At 49.6% G+C, this 20,359-nt stretch overlaps 1 protein-coding gene across 6 annotated transcripts in view; it reads left to right on the top strand.

The window, feature by feature from the left end:
- Positions 1 to 13,235, top strand: part of rbms3 (RNA binding motif, single stranded interacting protein) — a 243,058-nt gene extending 229,823 nt beyond the window's left edge. For all 6 annotated transcript variants that reach the window (XM_035620611.2, XM_035620605.2, XM_035620607.2 and 3 more), the window contains 4 exons: positions 3,240 to 3,350; positions 9,815 to 9,904; positions 11,646 to 11,770; positions 13,032 to 13,235. In XM_035620611.2, the coding sequence (XP_035476504.1) occupies positions 3,240 to 3,350; positions 9,815 to 9,904; positions 11,646 to 11,770; positions 13,032 to 13,035 (330 nt within the window). In that variant the 3' untranslated portion in view covers positions 13,036 to 13,235. The remainder of the gene's footprint in view (positions 1 to 3,239; positions 3,351 to 9,814; positions 9,905 to 11,645; positions 11,771 to 13,031) is intronic.
- Positions 13,236 to 20,359: the final 7,124 nt, after the last annotated feature.

Here is a 20,359-nt window from a genome sequence, read left to right as displayed (position 1 = left end):
AAGTACTTTTAATTAAATATAATTTTTGAATGCATTGCTTTTAGTTTTCATGGTCTATTTTAACGCCCTGGATTAAGTAAAGCATCTCTGCTTTTTTCTTCCCCCTCAACCCAAACCCGATACAACCCGCCCGCCTGACTGCGTCTTGATTTCACGCAGCGCAAGGCAGGAATATGAACGACCCGCAACAATGAGAGGAGATCATTCAGTCTTAATGGATCAGCCAACACTCACTATGTGTTTGCTTCACCTTTTATTACAATTGTTGTGTTTCGGGTCGGTAAATGTAAAGACCAGAGCGGTGACATCGGCTGGTAATGAGCGTAGTTTAAAAAAAAAACAACACTGCCGGTTGTAAGATTTTTTTACAAGATTTCTTATTTACTGTACGTTGTCTCCGGCCGCTGAGTGTATATCAGCGTATTTAACAACGTAGGGGGCTGATATCATCTGTCTCCTGTCTGGAGCAGGATCAATACCATCTTTAAGCAAGATGGGGTTTTCACAGGCACACACACACACACGGAGAAAAACATGTGCATACATTGAGGCGATCTGTAACCATCATTTCATACATACATTTGGAACAGATCCTTCTGCAGCATCTATTATCCTGCTCTTTCTTACACACACACACACACACACACACTTGGCAAATCCAAAACATATATTGTCTATTTGTGTCAGTCTCTTTCTCATCTTCCTGCCTCCCTGGTCGGACCGTGGGCAGACACGCAGCCAGACACACAGACACACACGTACAATGAAACCCCCCCCCCCCCGCTCTCACAGACACTCAGTCTCACAAACACAGAAAATCGAAATCACAAATCGGCTTAACTCTCCCCGACACGTCTGTGAATTAAGCCTTTCCGTTGCTCCCCCTTTCCCATTATCAGAGGCGTCGTCGGGGGCTGAATCAGTAACAGGTAGCCCCCAGCTTCCCTCTCCTCTTCCTCACCGCCCCTCTTTTTGCTCCTCTCTCTCTGTCTCCCCCTCGCTTCCTCCCCATGTGTCCCTCAGCCTTTCTCTTGAGTTCTTCCTCCTGCCCCCCCCCCCCCGTCGTCTCTCCTCGCTCCCTTCTTCCTCGTGACCTCCATCAGCTCTCTCCTTAATCATCCCTCCCCCGACCTCACGCGCTCTTTCTCTCTCTGTCTCTCCTCATTTCCCCCTCTCTGATTTTTTTTCCCACCTATCACAGCCAGTGGTGGAACGGAACTAAGTACAAGCTATTTTACATTTCTACTTCACTACATCTCATGATGGGAGGGAGCCACTTCGCTACATTTATTCGGCACCTGCTGTATACTTAGTAGTAACTTTGCCATTTCAGAGAAGCGTATGATCAGTTTGTTATAATACGACGCATTTCTTTTGTGCAATAAATGTATCCGCACTAGCAGCTACCGCGTCAGAGCATTAATGCAGAGGTAAAACTCAAATAGAAATAAAAATCCAACAATGGCCACTCTGCATATTCAGCACGTTTACTCACTCCAAGTACATTTTGCTGACCGTGCTCTTATACTCTAAGTAATGTTCAGGAGCTATATCCTACTGCGAAAATAAGTGAAGGATCTGCGCCGGCTCGCAGAAAGCCATTACTAAGTAGTTTGCAATTTCATTCAGCGACTAAATCGGGCTGCGCCTTTAAAACTTTCTGCGCAAATGGTTTGCTACGGAACATCTGAAGTGTTGGGGAAACAAACACAATGTGTTGCTAATCCTGTACCTTTTTATTTATACAGTATGTATACATATGTGTTTCAGATGTTTTCTAGTCATATTTGTGTGGTTTACAATGAGAGGGACCAGAATAATTATTATTTTATTTAGTCCTTTAAGCACGTTTTCTAGTTTGAGGTGCATTTTTTTTTTACTCTTCCCAGTTTACAACATTATCAAACTGCAATTCGATCAAGTTTCCGGTCAGGTACTGAGTGTCGACCATTCATTTTTCACTTGTCTGCGCAACAGCAACACTATGAGGCGTGTTCGTCATAAGAAGACTAGAAGTTTGAACGTACCAAGAGCTGGGGGCAAATGCGACACTCCTTCAAAACCATTGATCTTAGCCTTTCCACCCCATTTTGCTATATTTCGTGTAACTACGGGCAGGATCACATGAAGTGTGCATACACAGAGTCACCACACACACCATCCCATCACCCACACACACACACACACACACACAGGACGTGAGAAGAGAGGCGAGCCGAGGAGAAGGGGGCTCGGTTTTTTAATGCGATGGGGCGGGGGAATGGAGCGATCACGACGAGGGGTGAAAGAGCGACGATGGTTCCACCCCTTCCCCTCATGTTCGGCCGCGGCGCGGAAAAGACGCTTGTGGCGTTTTTCTCGGCCGTCGGTCAGGGGGGGGGAAACGCGCTGCGCGTTATCCCCAGGGGAGGGGAGAGTGGGCGAGCCGGCGTCCTGTCTCGGCGATCAGTGAACCGCACAAACTCCACGTTGTTGATAATCAGCAGCAGCTCCTGACCGTGATGATGGACCAGAGACAATAGAGCGTATTGATCTCGAAAATGTCCCATTGTGCCGCTGCCTTTTTTATTGACACCCCTCCCTCTTTCCTTGTTTCTTCTCCGGCTGCGTTGTCCTCATGCCGACCCCTGCCTGGGCCCCCACCTCGCTGTCTTCCTCTGTATTTCATTTTCTTTTTGTTTGATATTACTCCATCTCCTGCTCACCGTCTCTCTCTCTTGATCCCCTTCCTCAGCCCAGCTTCCTGCCTCACCTCCATTAACCCCGACCCTGTTTCCTCCCGTCCATACACTCTCATATATTCTTCATTTCACTTGTGAATACAATTCGCTTCTGACTTTTTTTTTTTTTTTTTTTTTTTATGTTTGCTTTGCTTTGGCTGTCAAAGAAGAAGAGTCGACCCGAGGGGGGGCAACTGGACTTGGTTGTAGACATCTGAAGATGAGGCTTCTTCAGTTCGGGCCGACTGGTGTGTGGAGCGAGTGGCGTTTAACTTCTGTGCCGCCGTTGTCGAGGCCGTTGACGCCTCTTGAGCTGCTTGCAGACATGCAGCATAAAGACGATATAGCAAGAAAAAACTCCCAAACGCCTGCGTGCCCTGCTCTACACAGATTCCAGAATTTTTTGCTCCTGTTAGCGTGAAGGCGTCTGACTGTACGGACCCAGTGTTCACAAACATGAACCCAACCTGCACCCCATCGTTCCATGATCTCACCCTTTCCTTCCTCTCCTTCGTCCAGGGTGCAGTGATCACGCCGGCCATGGACCACACCATGTCCATGCAGCCTGCCAGCATGATGGGCCCTCTCACCCAGCAGATGAACCATCTGTCCATGGGCACTACAGGAAGTGTGAGTACTCGTGTAGCACACAAACATCCAAACAGGAGTTTCACATTTGCCAACAGCCGTCTTCAAATTTGACTCCTGTCTGGAGTTTCATCATAATGCTTTTACTTTCTAGATTGGAGAGAGGCGGTTTATTCTGTCAATGCAGTCAACAGCTGCTTCACTGTTTTTTTACTTTTCATGATACCGGTCGAGCGAATGCAAGAAATCTTAAAAAACATACTTCCTCTCATGAGAGTTGAGACATAAAAGTAAACTGTTGAGGGAGAAAACAGCAGGAGTCTGTTTCTCGGTGGGTTCGTGTTGCAGGAGCACGTTCAATTAGTTCAGACACAAAGTACACACCGAGTAATAGATGGGGCTTTTTTTACACATTCCTTTTTTTATTTTTTCAAGAAAGCTCCCTCTCAGGCTGTCGCCGCATGCGCTCGGGCCACGGAGCTGCCGTATCATTTTGTTTGGCGCTGCGTGCGTCCGCTGCCCGACACCGAGCGAGAGCGCATTTCCTCCCTGATCTTCCACATTACACAGGTTTCCCGTGAGGCTTAGCAGCGGGACGGGGGAGGCCCTCTGTTCCCCGCCCGTCCTCACTCTCACCCTCGGATTCCTTGGGTTGCCTTCTCACTTATTATGCCTTCTCACCCTTATTCCGCGCACACGAGCGTGCCTACAGTCACCGGCCCCTGCACCAGGCACCACCCCCAACCCCCCCAACCGCGTCTCTTTCAGGATCAAGTCGACTTAGAGATGTCACACAGCTCTGAAGCCTGACTTCCTGCCCTAACCCTGCTGCCCGGGGGCAAGCAAGCAGGCAGCTTTGCTCCGGCACTACGTTTGATCTCTCTCTGTGTGTGTGCGTGTGTGTGCGTGTGTGTGTGTGTGTGTGTGTGTGTGTGTGTGTGTGTGTGTGCGTGTGTGTGTGTGTGTGTGTGTGTGTGTGCGCGCGCGTGTGCGTGATTGAAACAGTGCCGTATTGTACAGTTACCCATGTGTTTCCAGGTGAGCTGTCAGCGACTGTGACGCCATTTTGGCTCTGTCAGGAATGCCCCCTCCCTAATCTGCCCCAGCTGTGCTAACAACCAGGATTAGAGACGGGCTAATCTACGATGATGGCTTCTGATGTTTGACGGGTTGTATTATAGGGGAAAGTGGGTTAAGGCTCCCTCTCTCTCTCTCTCTCTCTCTCTCCGCCTCTCCCCACCTTCCCGCCTGCTTAGCTTTTTTCCCGAGGCGATATGCCGCGCGGCGTAACTTTTCCTACGGCTGAGCTGCACACACGGCATGCCGCACTCGATCGTCCGTGGGAATTGAGACGCGTCCCCTGAGGAAGCTGATGCTGATGCCAGATGTGTGAGAAGCCCTTTCATACGGCCTGATTGAGAAGGCCTGTTTAAAGAAAAAAGAAAAAGAGGCGTCGGGGACGCAAACCGGACTAGACACCACATATTCCTCGGGCACATTCCTCGTGTGTGTGTGCGCGCACGGTGGTGAACTTGTTCTGATCGCCGCCCCGGCGGCCCGTCACCTCGGCCGCTGAAGAGCACCTGCCTCCGAGGTCAACAACGGCCTTTTGGCCACTGGAGGAGAAGCCACACCTCACAATACTCTTGGCCGTTTCCGCGGCTCTCGGCGGCTGTTTGTGTGTTTGGCTGTGGCCTTCTCCCCCCTCCACCGAGAAAGGAACCAAATGTTCCCGGTCCGCCCAGGCTGCGGCGCTGGTGTGGTGACGGCAGCTTTCCGAGAACGGTGTGAGGGTTGGATCGGCACGGAGGGCTTGGCTTTCATAAAAGGAGTGAGGAGCCGCGAGGAAGCGTGGATTTGGTGCCGTGCGACGGTCACTGCTTTGGAATCTTAAGCGGCTTTCGCCAGGAAATGTTCTTCTACAGTCGCCCAGCTCCGGCAGCTCCGGTGCCTGTCTGTGGTGAACGGCTTGATAGCACAATGCCGAAGAACCTCAGGCTCACTGTTTATGGACGGCGACACATAAACACGCCGTCCGTGTTCCTCGCTGATTTAATTTACTATGTTCGGTGCATATTGCTCCGTCGACTGATTTATTCACTATCTCACAGCTCTCGCCACTTAACAGGAGTCTATCTGTCATGCCGTGTGTGCTCCCCCCCTCCCCGTCGGTTGCTGTGCGTGTGTGGATGTGTTCAGGCTCTGTTTGTCATTTCAGTATTTCCGTCTGTGTGTGTGTGCGCGTGTGTGTTTGCACGAACTGCGCGTCAGTGTCTGCGTTGAGCGACGCAGTGTTTGACATGACAAGAGGTGACCTTCCCTCTGTGTTCTCCGTCCTATCCCTGTCATGGCATGTAGAACCCGGGTCTCTGTTGTCATGGTGACAGTGGTGATTGACAGCTTCCGTGTCCCTGGAAGACAGATGTGTGTGAGGCGCTCTCTCCCCTCCTATTATCTGAGGCCGATTCCCTCGGTTTTTCTGCGGGGAAAGGCTGAGTGCAGCATGTTATTCTGCATGGAGTTATTTACTGTACGCTTTTGCTCACGCGGGGAAGTTGACTGAGCGTTTTTTCTCTCTTCCCTTGTCGCACGGTTGTTGACATCTGGGTGATGCCCCGGTAACACTGAGCAATTATGTTTTTTGCAGGACCTTGAAAGTACTAATTGTTCAGGGAGGAACAACCTTTAATGGCATTTTTTTTTTTAAATTTACAATGTGTCCTCAATGTGTTCACGGGCCCGCGGCCCAGAAAAAGAAAAAATCTGCTGCAAGAATCTGCCCGCTCTGGAACGGGGTTTAATTCCTCTGATATTGAAATGCACTAAATTGTGAAGTTTGCTTCGTGAAATAAGAATTGTTCTTGGTTTCTATGCACCAGACTCCTAAGTGCAGGAAACTCCGGAACTGGATAATGATGAACCACAGCAATAATGACATTTCAAGGTTTTTTCAGTCATGTTCCATTGTACAGAGTTAAGTGCCTACTGCTTATTTTGTGTCACATGGCACAACTCCCGAGCATCTTAGCCACACTTGAAACTGCAGCAATCATTCTGAATAAATATTACATCAAATGACTTTGTGTAGTTTGAAAGGTGACATTATCATCAACCGTGTTTTTTGCACAAGACACAACAGTTATGCTGGTGAACACAGCCAGATATTTCCCTCTGTAGATGGTGGAGACCAAAACAGAGCTTAAAGGAGGTAAAAAGTGAACTTTAGTTAGTTGAGTGGCCGAGAATATGGCTCCAAATGAATGCTAATGTTACCCCATCATATCTGCTGGATGTGTAAATACTAAATGATGATCGTATTCCTCTGTCCTTCAGTGGCTCCAAAAATATAAAGTTAATTCTGCTTTGAAGCTAAATAATACTCTGCATTACAGCCACCTATATATCAATGGAATATATGAAACCATTGGCCGGAGAATTGCATATGTTGTTGCCCATGTGTGTATGTGCATCAAAATGGGCCTCACTCAAAAGGAAACTGTTCCCCATGGCAGCCCTGCAGTACAAGTGAGTGGTCGCAAACTCCACAGGCTTCCTTTAATACTGAAATAGTAAATATTAGAATAGTCAAATGATATATAGCAAGCCTGCGGATAAGGATGTGTTTAAGGAAGTGATTTAACAGGTGACAGATGCCAGTGTAAATCTCTTGCAGGCCGGGTGATAGCGAAGCCGAAGGAGGGCTCGAGATACGGATGGGGCTTTTTTCTTATGGTTCAAGTGGCGCAGCGATGTGATTCACAGCCGCCGGTGTGCAGCTCCGATGGTTCCCATCGTGTTTGAAGCGCCACAGCAGAGATCGATAGTCATCAGAGCCCATCCGCACGCTGCCCCGCCATCTATAACCCCCACTGAGTGGCTGGGTGCTCTCGCTTTGACCAACTGTTATCCCCCAGCTCGCAGACAAAGTGACAGAGGAGCATGTCACCTCAGCCGGGGACGGACGGGTGTGGAGACAGAGTGACGTATTTGAACGCTTCACGTGCTGCTGTGCTACGTTCCGCCGGCGACAGAACTGTAATTCATGTAGAACTTCTTGTTGATGCAGAGAGTAAACTGCCCCCATCATCCTCGTGTCCACCAAACATAAATTTGCACTCTCTTATACACTTCAGTGCGGCGCAGGTGCCCAAACCACCGTGGCACCGGAGTCCTGCGCTCTCGTGTTCTATGGATTTTCATCCGCGCGCTGCTGCATTGCGGTTTTGACTTTATACTGTAGTTATCGCGTGTGTGTCATTGAGAGTGACGCCGGAGAAGAAACTTAAGGAGTCTCCTCACACCGGCCTCATTAAGGAACTGTTCAATCCTCCTGTTCATCAAACACACTCACATGCGCACGCACACACACACACACACACGTACCATCTGCTTCAGGCGCAGGTGTGTGTGTGTGTGTGTTTGTGTGTGTGTGTGTGTGTGTGTGTGTGTGTGTGTGAGCGAAACACCATTTATTGCCAATTAAGGAAGCTTTATATTGCCCAAACCTGTTCCCTGACCATGGACAGGGAAGTATTAAGTTGAAATTGGACAAAAATCATCTCTTATCGCTATAGCAACCCACTTCACAGTAGCCAGACTTGACATCCCCGCAACTCGCCCCGGCAGAGAGGTGCCCTGCTCAACCTGCCACATTAAATAGGTTAACTAATGGTTATGGTAGGAGAAGAAAAAAAATCTTATCTTATTAAATTTTCTTGTTAAATCTAATTTGAATTCCTCTGGCAGCCCCGCAGAGAAATATAACACTTCCACATCGACATTCTACTTTGACAGGGAGATTTTGATATTGCTAATTATCTCCTCCTTCCCCTTCATTTGCTTCCACGCAAACCCCTCACAGGTGAGTTGGCTGAATAAGTTAATGGGAGGAGGAGGAGGCGAAGATAACCCTAACCCCTTCCCGACGAAAATTGGTATGCACGGTTTAGAATCTCCTGGGAGAAGGTCACTTCAACAATCTGATAGGCCCTTATAGACGATAGCGGCTTGAGAGAGGGGGAGAGAGGGGCAAGTGACAGGGAGGTGAGAAAGGGGGGAAAAAAGGGATGACACGGGGAGGTAATGTGGTAATGTGTCAGGAGGTCTGGATGTGTCGCCTCACCCTGTCCGGAGTGTGACAGCCCTGGAGATGTGATAACCTTAAATTCACGCGCACGCGCCCACACAGTCGCACCGGCGCGCGAGCATCCGTCCCAGGGCATCCTCCTGGCCGCGTGCAGCGACGGTGGGGGAGGTAATCACCCGTGTCCATGGCCTTTAGCTGCTCTCATTAGCGGTGAGCGGTGGAGCCGTACCCGATCCATTAGCAACGCTGCCGGTAATGACACTTCACCACCACCGCCCGGGCCCACGGCCAAGAAAAGGCTCCTGCAGCCCGGCGCTACCCCTCCATTACTGCCTCCTACTGCATATTGCCGCCACGCTTTTTAGCGTTGGCAGGGGGGGTGGGTAATGAGAGGCGAAGGGGAAAATATAAGGCAGAAAGTGAAGGGATTGTACTTCCCTTGTTCTACTCGGTCCGGAAAAGGCAGCAGGAAGAGGCGGGGAGGCAGCCCGGTGGCTTTTATCGGGGATCACATCCGTTAGGCGCTGTACTGCAGCATTATCGTTCCAATGCCTCTTTGTCTTTGTCTGTCTTTCTCACACTCACACACACACACACACACACACACACGCACGCACACGCACTGTATTCCCATCGCACAGCTGCAGACAGGAGAACACGTACATCCACGTGCACAGTTGGACAGTCAAATAGTGATAAGTCGTCTTTTTTGGACAGGCATGTGCTAATTAAAGAGACGCGCGCGCACACACTGGCAAATCCGGCATGCTCACCACTACACACACTCTCACACACACACACACACACACACACACATACACACACACACACCACGCACTCAGAGCAAGTCCGGGAGAAGGCCCCCGCAGAAAGTGCCGTGTCCTCATTCATATTGCATGTGAAAGCCCCGTGGCTGTCGTGTAACCCAACCTGTGTCACATCTGTAAAATGGCCTTCATGGAGCGAGCTCGCACCCAGTTAAGAGCCGGAGCAGGCATGACTGAAGGAATATAGGCCACAGGCAAAAGACCTCCTGCTTCCTCCTTCCTCTCTCTCCATCCCCCCTTCACTCTGTTCTTCTTCTTCTTCTTCTTCTTCTTCTTCTGGTGCATTTGACTGTGAAGTCTCGGTGGAACAGCAGGACACCTCTTCTTCCTCCCTCTCTTCCTCTGTCTGCCTCACACAGACTCTCCTCTGCTCTGCTCTGCTGAGCTCACACACATATTCTCTTAGCGCCCTCCGAAGGCCGCCGAGGGCACAGCAAGCTCTCGTCCTCCACTGGTCCTTCTGTGATAACTGCTCAACTCGACGACACTTGCAGGGAATTTCAATATCTTGAAAGTGTTTATTGTCTAATATTGGATTGGCATTTTGCATGAAGCCGGGATTTTGACGTGTGCGTGTTTTGTTTGTGTTTCAGTACATGACTGCTGCAGCCGCCGCCGCGCCTATGCAAGGGACCTACATTCCCCAGTACACTCCGGTGCCTCCAACAGCCGTCCCTGTCGAAGTAAGACCCGCACGCACGCGCACGCCGATTAATCATAATCAGAAATCTGTGGACGTTCACTCAGAGGAGGACAGACATCATTACGGCTGACGGCCCACTCGCTTACAAAGACAAAGTTCCTAAACGCCGCTCACCACAACAGACTGAAAACGAGTCGTTAGAGAGACGGATGACGTTTGGAATGTGCCGTAAATTTGCTCTTATTCTCTCCAAATAAACATGCCCCCCCCCGGCGAGCGAAGCGCGATGAGTCAGAAGTTTTTTACAGTGTTCGCGAAAGACGTTTGAAGTGCAGCGCGGACTTTGTCACTTCTCCGCCGGCTGTCTGAGCTCCTGGCAGGTTCGGGCGGTCCGGCCTGAGGAATGATGAACGTGGAGAGCAGGCGGGCCGGCCGGCCGGCGAGGGGAGCGGCCGGCTGTCTGGCGGCTGACAGTGCGGTCGTATTCAGATGGACTGTCAGTCGTGTATCAGTTGACAGCAGCTGAAGTGAGATACAGTGCCCGCGGTGCTGTCTCTCTCTCTCCCTCTCTCTCTCTCTCTCTCTCTCTCTCTCTCTCTCTCTCTCTCTCTCTCTCTCTCTCTCTCTCTCTCTCTCTCTCTCGTTCCCTGTCTCACCACAGCCGGTTCGGGCCGGTAGGTAGCTGGAACACACACACATCCGTCAGCCGCGGAGCTGCGCTTCGCCCACCAGCCACGCACAATGACAGTTTCCCCTGACAGACCCATTAGTCGCTCCTCCTCCTCCTCCTCCTCCTCCGCAGAAAGTTGCAGTCTCTCTGCAGGAAGGAGTTGGACAGAGCAGAGAGATGTAGTTGTAGTATCGCCCACGGCGCCTCTTACCTCTTTCATCCTCACCGTCGTCCTCTCGGCAGCGGGGGTGTATATATATCACCGCATCAGCCGGTGTCTGCGGGGCTGATGTATGGATGACAGGGCGGAGTATCCTTGAGAGCTTGTTAAAAGTGATGGAGATGACTCAGTCGATGTGGGGGGGGGGGGGCTGTTGATAACGTATGCCCGGCGTACAAAGCGGCTGAGAGGCTGTTGTGATGAATTCAGTGCGCACAGTCGTCCTTAAAGAAGTCTCAACAATAAGCTAGAGGACCATACACAAATCCCCTCTGCGATGTCAAATTGCTTTGGGGTGTTGCCTTGCTCAGTATGTACAGATAATGAACACGAGCTGTACAGACGTGGCTGCAGCTTTGTGCCCAAAGAAAAACACAGACAATGCACAAAAGAAAAAACAACACATCGACAGAATGAGTTTTTGGCCTGAAAACAGCTATAAAGATCTATAATTCCATTATTTCACGTACATGTCTTCAACAGATGCATGTTGTGACTACTGGTTAATTTCTTACACACCTCCAGATCTCAGGTTTGTCACACACCCTCGATCCTTAGACCCTCGATTTGGGGTTGGAAAACTCTCAGGGAGAGTTCCTTCCTCCAGGACGGAGCGACAGGCGGCAGCACCGTCACACACCAGAGGAGCAGACAGACGAATTTTGCATGAATACAGTCACACTACTGCTCAGCAGAAAGTGCCGGGTGGCGCTTGTTAAAAGGTCAGAGCTGACGCAGTGTGTGTGTGCATCTGTGTGTGTGTGTGTGTGTGTGTGTGTGTGTGTGTGTGTGTGTGTGTGTGTGTGTGCTTGTGTGCGTGTGTGTGTGTGTGTGTGTGCGTGTGTGTGTGTGTGTGCGTGTGTGTGTGTGTGTGTGTGTGCCCCCCCTCAGGGAGTGGTGACGGACGCCTCCCCCCAGTCTGTGGCTCCCTCATCACAGGAGGTGGCGGGCCAGCAGCAACAGATCCAGGTGGACAGCGCTGCCGACCACGTTCCCGCTTACTCATACCAGTCCAAGTGAGTTCGGCTGCGACGCAGGTCGGCTGCTGTCACAGGCGCTTATTGTCAACGTGTTGGTACTAGGGGGGGGGGACAGTGTGACACTGAGATGATTTGGGATTTTGCCAACAGTCTGAGTCTTTAATATCTCAATGTTGCATGAACCAGAGGAAAAAAACTGTCTAATATTATTTTTCTGTTTATACAACTTTGATTTCTTTGATATTTAATTCGCCGGATTAGCCACAAAAGGCTGCAAATTGTATCCATTACAACTTCTCAACAACATATACAGTCTTATTGATATTATATAGGATTTTTATATTGCCCACTTTTAGTTCAGCTCACATTCAGTCATTTTGTGGTCAACAACTAAAATATATTTCGGACCACAAGCAGGTTTTCCACCCTCTTAGTGAATCCTCCTCGCACAGACGAACTTCCTGCTGATGTTTATCATACCAGATCGAATTTTCTTTTTTAAAAGAGTTGTTTTTCCGAGGTACAAAGGCAGTCGCAGCGCAAAAAGTGCAATGGGTTTTCTTTGACAAACGTTTTTATTAAGCTTCACAACCACTGTGAATGGTGCGAGCGCTAAGAAACACGGAGCCGTTGGAAGGAAAAATGAGTGGAATTAGTGGAGGCGGCTGTTGTCATCTGCTCATCGTTTGGTGATTTTCTGTTTTTTTTTTTTTCTTTTTTTTTCTGACCTGCTCAGAAATGTTAAACATGCTCGGTTCTGCTTCGGTCTCCCGACTGTGCTGTCAGATGTCAGGCCCGCCGCTCGACCGGGTTTGTAATATTGTGCTTTGATTCAACCTCTCTCTCTCTCTCTCTCTCTCTCTCTCTCTCCCTCTCTCCCTCCCTCTCCCTCTCTCTCCCTCCATCTCTCCCTCCCTCTCTCTCTCTCTCTCCCTCTCTCCCTCCCTCCCTCTCTCCTTCCCTCCCTCCATCTCTCTCTCCCTCTCCCTCTCTCTCTCCCTCCCTCCATCTCTCCCTCCCTCCCTCTCTCTCTCTCTCTCCCTCTCTCCCTCCCTCTCCCTCCCTCTCCCTCTCTCCCTCTCCCTCCCTCCCTCTCCCTCTCTCTCTCTCTCCCTCTCTCTCTCTCTCTCTCTCCCTCCCTCCCTCTCTCTCTCTCTCTCTCTCTCTCTCTCTCTCTCTCTCTCTCTCCCCCTCTCTCTCCCTCCCTCTCCCTCTCTCCCTCTCTCTCCCTCCCTCTCTCTCTCTCTCTCTCTCTCCCTCTCTCTCTCTCTCCCTCCCTCTCTCCCTCTCTCATCAGATAACAGCGGCCTGAGCGAATGTTCCTGTGACAGCGTTGCCTTGAGACAGAAGGTGGCTGCACTGTGAATGTGAGGAAAAGAAGAGCGTAGAAAGAGATTGCTTCCAGATTGCCCAGGCACCAAAAAAGAGACAATATTTTCATTTCCTACCTGGCCTACGAGGAGAAAAAAAAAAAAAAAAAGAAGAAGAGAAAAGAAAAGAGGGGGAAAAAGGAGGCAAAGAGAAGAGTGCTGAGCGAGGGGATGGAGAGAATGGCGGGGCACGGTGCAAAAGGAGTGTGATGGTTTATTCTGCTTGAGAAGTGAAGTCACACACGTTTCTGAAAAAAGTCTACTACCAATTTAAAAAAAGAAAGGAAGAAAAGGTTGAAATGCGCAGGTGGGCGATGAAGTTTATTTTGTAATTGGAAAAAGGGGAGTCAAGTTCAAGATACACGCAGAGATTGTCTTCCTCAGATATTAAGCTACAGTTTCTTTTCACTCTTTTTTATGTTCTAGTGTTCAATTTTACTTTTCTAGATATATTTGAGAACAAAGTTTTGGTTTTTTTCTCTTTTTTTTCTTCCTTGAATCTTCATGGCCTTAATTTGAAAGGGCGCCAGAAACTTTTGACGGAGCTCAACTCTGACGTCTGGTTAGGGAAACAGAAGAAACTGAAAAAAAAACAACAACAACAAAAGAAAAAAGAAAATCAGTCTCTTGGACCACGAGACGCTGGGTGAGATGCTCTTAAGAGGTAAAACATTAAAAATTTAAAAAAAAGAATCTATCAATTAAGCTGTACAGATTTAATAGAGAAGAGCTTTTTTTCTTTTTCTTTTCTTCAGTAGAAGAAAACTTTGATAATTATTATGTCAGAGGTTAACTAAGTGTCAGAAGAAAACAAAAAGTCTGTTGGGAGGGAAGAGGGGAGCGAGGGGGGGAGGGGGGCGGGTTGAAGCTCTGAAGAGATTTTTCACAATGAGGAAAAAAATGAAAACATAAGGAAAAAAACACGCTGCGTCGTGGATGCAGTCTGTTGCAAAAAAAAATTTGCTGAACTCGTTTTTATTATCATGATTATTATAATTTTACATGGCAACGTTGCTGTCGACGACATTAGTGCTTTTTATTCTGCCACATTTTACCTTTTTTATGAGCTTGACGATGTTTTTAGCCCGCTTTGCTTGTCACACTGCAAAAAGACAAAACGTTAAAAAAAAAAAGATGAAGAAGAAGAAGAAGTAAAAAAAAAAAAAAAAGACCCAAAAAAAAAAAAAAAACTACGTGAAAATTCTGGCAGTGGTGGAGAAAAAAAAACAAACAGTAGATTCAGTAGGAGCTTACGGTTTAAACCAATCAGTGCAAAAGCAATAGAAGAAATTGTTGACAATTTCTGTAGTCTTTCCTAGTCGTGGATCAAATGCAGCCCGTGGACGGCCATTTTTATACCAAAGATGAAGAGACGCTCTGAACCAGAGTTTGGTTTTCGTTTGTGTTATTTTTCCGTTTGGTTTTTCCTCCTTTTCATTTTTTCCAGTTTGATTTCGTTGTTGTTGATGTTGATGATGTTGTTTGTTGATGTTGAGGTTGATGTTGATATCGTTGTTGTTGCTGTTGTTGTTGCTGCCGTTGTCGTTGGGTTTTTGTTTTTTTTATTTGACCTCGATGGCCGGACCAGTCCTCACTATCCTCCTTCACGTCTTTTTCAGCGGTCTAAGCTAACTGTTCCACCGTTGTCCAAGCTATCGCCAGTGCACACGCACACACACACTCACACACACACACACACACACACACACACACACACACACACACACACACACATATACAGTATGTGCACATACATGCACACACTTACAAGCGCATACATGTACACACCCACCAGACAGTATTTAAATGTGCGATGCAACTGGTGGCAGACAAAAGTCAAAAGTCCATTTCCTTCACCTCCTCTTCTCATCTTTTCATTTCTTTACGTCTCACACCGTGGGTGCATTCCACCTCTCTCTCTCTCTCTCTCTCTCTCTCTCTCTCTCCCTCTCTCTCTCTCAGATCCTGCAGGGAAAACTTTAGGAAGCAGATTCGGGGAATGTCGCTCGCTACACTTCAGGCCTTCCGTCCTCTCTTGGTGATTTCTGTCGCGCCCCCCCCCCCCCCCCCCCCCCCCCCCCCCCCCCCCCCCCCGCGCTGCTGTTTGACCTCATTTGAATCTCTGCAGACATCATCAAACCCATTTTCCTTTTCTTTTCTTTGTTTTATCTGTTCAAACAACCAGATGAGTGGTGTTTCGCTGCATATTCCACATCGGGATCATTTGAAGTCTTAAGCAGTGGTTGCATAAACTTTATGGCACGTGATGGCACTGCCCTCGTGTACACACGGCCGCCAAAGAACATTCACCCAACTGGGACGTGCTTAAACAGGGATAGTTTGACAGTTTCACCTTCCAGCACCTCTGAAGCTCAGTAATCAAATCATCATACCTGGTTTGATTAATCAATCACAGAAAAACAGTATTTTTAGTGTCATGTGGAGTTCGGCGCGGGGCTGTCTCTGTCTGCTGGTCCGGTGCTCTGACGTCCTTTTCGTCTTCGTGTTTTCCGTGAGCTTGATGGACGACCCGGCAGAGACTCCAGGAAGTGTGTCGGATACAGTTGGCGTTGTAAGACCGCGTTCGCTCTGTGACACTCACGAGGCAAAGAAGACGTTTGTTTAGACATGAGAAAAGGGAGCGTGTGTCTTGTTGCACAAATGACCCCCGACCCGTCTCGTCTGGTCTTTTCCATCTCAGAGAGTTTCACTGTCTCCGTCTGAGGATGGACCCTGGAGAAATTGCCTGTTTGTGTGTGTGTGCATGTGTGTGCGTGTGTGTGTGTGTGGGGGTGGGTGTGTGTGTCAGGTGCAGTGTGTGTCTTGCCCCAGCTGTAGTGCTCCGGCACTAAAAAGACCCTTTTTTTTTCCCCCTGCCTCACTGGCACCATTAATGTGCCGTGGCCACCCCCCCCCACCCCCCCACCCCCCCGATCCGGCACTTAACATCTGCCGTCCGCTCGCATCTCCCAATGAACACGTCTCGGGCACAGCGCGGCCTTTAGCTGACGGGTGTCGGTGTCACGAGACTGTACGGCTGGATGTTGTTGAAACCCAATAGGACTCATAACGCCGGAGCTGCACATCGCAGAGGCAGCGCAGCCTGCAAATGGCCTGAGATTCGACAGTAATGGCGTTACGGGAAATAGGATTACAAAGAGTCATGAGATTCTGGGAAGGGAGACGAAGGAGGAAAAACAACGGCACAACAACGGCCATCGGCTCTAAGTGTTTCTCTAAGTGTTTGTTTTGGGTGCGCGGCCCGCTAATATTTCACAGGGATCTGAGCGATTGCCCCGACCGAAGAAATAAAAATGGCTTTCTTCTTAATAGCACAACGGCATAATGTTCCCGTCGCAGAATACCAATCCCCCCGTGCACGTGCACGCGAGGCACGACTGCTCCCGGTCGACACTCTGCTCCCGGTCAGCCCGTGTGTGTGTGTGTGTGTGTGTGTGTGTGTGTGTGTGTGTGGTCTAGGTATAGCTGGTGTTGTGAGGACCTAAATCTTTTAACGCAGTAGAATTTTGGGGACTTACAAGGTGAGGTCAAGGTCAGAGTCAGGTCAAGGTGAGGGTCAGGGTCAGGGATGTGGTAGTCATGGTTAAGATTAGAGAAAGTCTCCAGGAAGTGAGTGTAAGTCAGTGTAACGTCCTCTGAAGTAATGTATAGACACAACTGTGTGTGTGTGTGTGTGTGTGTGTGTGTGTGTGTGTGCGATCATTAGCCGATGTTCCGGGCTGTGGTGGTCATAGCCTGCAGTTTCTCAGGCCTGATGCAGCCGTATATAGAATCCCCGGAGGTGACCTGCTTGACCTCTCGCTAATTAGCGACACACTCTTCCCATGTTGCACCATTCCACTCGTACATTTTCTGTTTGACCTGCCTTAGCGTGTGTATGTGTGTGTGTGCACTCGCATTCCACGGGAGGAGGGGGGGGGGGCCTCATACTTAAGCCATCATTTTGCATCACGAGATCGTGTCCCTCCCGCGTTAATTTCGATTAGCGGAAGATAAAGAAAAACCCCCGAGTCATGAACGTGCGAGAGGACTTTGAATCACCAACGGTCACTTCTGGAACATGTTACGTGCGTGTAGGCGCCGCTCGCTCTGACCTCTGCGAGGTGGCGTCCTGGATTTCAGGTCGAATCGCCGTCATCTCACTGAGCAGGTCGGACGGATAATGTCCTCGTTGGCACATCGTCCACGTTGCCGCGTGTACCCGGGTCCCGCTGGTGCTCGCTGTCCACTTCCACCATCAGGAGGATCGGAGGTCCTGAAAGTAAAGTTCATGCAATCGCTTACTGCCTTTTATTTGAGTTTTGTGATCAAAGGTGCATCTGCGAATCTCAAAAACTGCGGTGCAGTGAGCGCCACTCATCTGGTTCCCCCGGACAGCGTCACGCCAACGCTCCTTGGGTTGTTTCCGATCCAGGGAGAAGGGAGGACACAGTGGGCTCCATTCCCCTGCGCGCTGCTCCCCTCAATTGCCTTATTTTGATTTTCTAAACGTTTTTTTCTCCGTCCGTCCCTTTCTCGCAGTCACCGCCTCCGTCCCCTAGATCTGACGCGACCCATGGAGCCATGCACGCGGTCACACGGGGCGACTCGTCGGACGCCGTGCACCGCGTGTCATGTGCTCGGGCTCGCGCAGGTCCACCCGTCGAGCGGGGCCGGAGCCATTCCACATTGTGTTGTTAGGAAAACAGTAGTTCAGAGTTACTCTCGCGGCTTGTCTCTCACAGTTAAGGAGAACCGCGGCTCAATAACTCATCACGGACCAGCGCGCGCGCACACACACACACACACACACATAATGCAGTGGGAAAATTGCTCCGACTGCCCCCCACAGGAGCGCGGCCCTGTGCTTTTTAATTGATGCCTCGGTCCACCTCTGATGAGAGCTATCGATTGGCCCCACGGCCGGCGTGCAGCTCAACACGGCTCCCTGAGAACATACAGAAATCCAGCGAGGAAAATGGCCGACCCCAGTTGTTTCAGAGATAGCCAGCACGGAGAGGGTGTGAGGCCACGGGACTCACTTACCGGACAAATAGATGGAACTATTTATTAGGACAGCAGAGCGGTTTTAAATTTTTTTTATCATTTTATTTGGTTTGTTAGATTTCTCTTCTTTTTTTTAAATTTTTTTTTGTTGTCGTTGTTCTTCTTCTTCCCGTTTTTTTTCTTCTTCTTTTTTCACTCTTTTCTTTGTTCCAGCGCCGAGGAGGACGTGGTCACGCGTCGCACACGCCGCTCAGTGTGTGTGTGATCTTTGAGAAACTATCTGTACATCTGTGGATGTTAGGATTTGACTTGGGTTTTATGAGTTGTTTTCTCTCTATCTCTCTCTCTCTCTCTATCTATCTCTCTCTCTCTATCTATCTCTCTCTCTCTCTCTCTCTCTCTGATGAAGCTTTCAATAAAAAAAAAAATGTTGGAAAAAAAAAGCATCACGGAGCGCTGTTATCTTTCAATCTGCATGACTAATGATTGTGTTTCATCCCAGCTCGCTGTTTGCCTGTCCTCGGGCCATTATTATGGAAACATTTATTATGCGCTGAGCATCCACACACACACACACACCATCTTACCCATAGCCTATTATCTATATGACTAAATTGCAGTGGGAAGCGAGAGGAAGCCCTATTATTATCATGCAGCCTGGTGGCACCTGCTGCATGTCGACCTTGGGCCCTCACATCCGCGCATAATTACAGCCTTTTGCCAATGGAGCTAAAAACCCCTCCGTGGGATTTCTCCTGCGCCGCGGCTCGCACACACTTCATCGGGGCGTAAAGTGGTCATAATCAAAGATGGAGGAGCCGGCTGTGGGAAGGAAGTGGATCGATGGCCATCGATCTGCCTCTTCACTCTCATTTAGGCCCAATCAATTGCCGTCCTTGTCGCCTCCCAGGGACGCCTGTGCCGTCGATACGGCGGCTGCAGCCGCAGACGAGTCACCGCTGCCCGGGACGCTCCCTGCGAGAGGCGCCCAGGCCCGGCACTCCGAGACAAAGGACGTCTTAATGGACAACAGTTGACTGGCTGTGTGTGTGCGTGTGTGCAGTTGCGGTCGCATGCACATGATTTGGCTGTCAGGAGTTACAGCTTCATTTTTGCATCCGCAGATCTGAAGTAGCTCGGTGCTCAGAGGAGATAACTGCCGACGTGATACATTTTGCTGCAATTTAAAGCACCTCCACGACGCACAACGGTTAAATCTGGGGAAAGTGCAGGGGGATCCTTTCATTGAGTGAAATGCCACAGATCCAATCTCACTCCCTTTCCGAGCCCAGGCATCCTCCCTTATCTGGATCCATAGAGATGTAGCAGCTGAGCGCCACCAGGGCGCAGCATACCAACACAGATGTTATCTGGTGTGTGTGTGTGTGTGTGTGTGTGTGTGTGCAGTGAGAACCCAGCCATACACACACACACACACAAGTATAAACACACAACCATCTCTGGATACAGATCAAGGACATTTCCGCTGAGGGGGAAAACTCAACACGACAACACAAGCATCCTTCCCGTCCAGCGATTTTTCCATCTGCTGCGTATATTTACAAAGATTAAGGGGGAAAAGCCTAAGTGAGCATTAAAAAATGTGTCCGTCCCACTTGCAGTACAAATAGTCTGATTGATGTGGATTCCTTACAAGGAGGAACATGCTCTTCGCAGCATTCGGCGCTGATGAACGTTCCAAGGCGTCGGTTTTTACAGAACAATAAATGCTATAACTGGAGCAGTGAAACCACTGGGGTCTACTCGCTCCACGTCGTCATGACGGGGTCTCCGACCGTACACGACCCCCCCCCCCCCCCCCCCCCCCCGCGCGGTACCAAACATGGAATTAGCTGCAGCCATTACTTTGGTTCTGACACAAATTTGTCTCTTTACGAATGATCTGTGCAGTTTTGTTTTTGAACACACACCATCACCATTCTGTGATCGTCAGCAAACCACAACCACACATGGCGCTCCGTCATCGGCCCGCGCCCCGCTCAGAGCTCAGAGACACCTAATGAACGGAGGGGGGAGATGTGCACTGCTGAGCTACAGTGTAAATCATGCCCGGGGGGGTTCGGTGGGTTTTCATTATTCCCTTAATCTGAGAATGTGTGGCTGCAACATTGAGCCAGTTGCAAGAAGCCAAATCTCATCAGAGGGGAAAACGCTTGGTTCACGTTCTCTGACGCCGTCCAGGTCGACTGGATTGACGAGGCACCGTTCCCTTATCGACACCTGTAAT

Source organism: Scophthalmus maximus, chromosome 22, assembly GCF_022379125.1.
Source record: "Scophthalmus maximus strain ysfricsl-2021 chromosome 22, ASM2237912v1, whole genome shotgun sequence".
In the NCBI taxonomy this organism is placed as follows: Eukaryota; Metazoa; Chordata; class Actinopteri; order Pleuronectiformes; family Scophthalmidae; genus Scophthalmus; species Scophthalmus maximus.
This window is presented reverse-complemented; position numbering and strand designations above follow the sequence as displayed.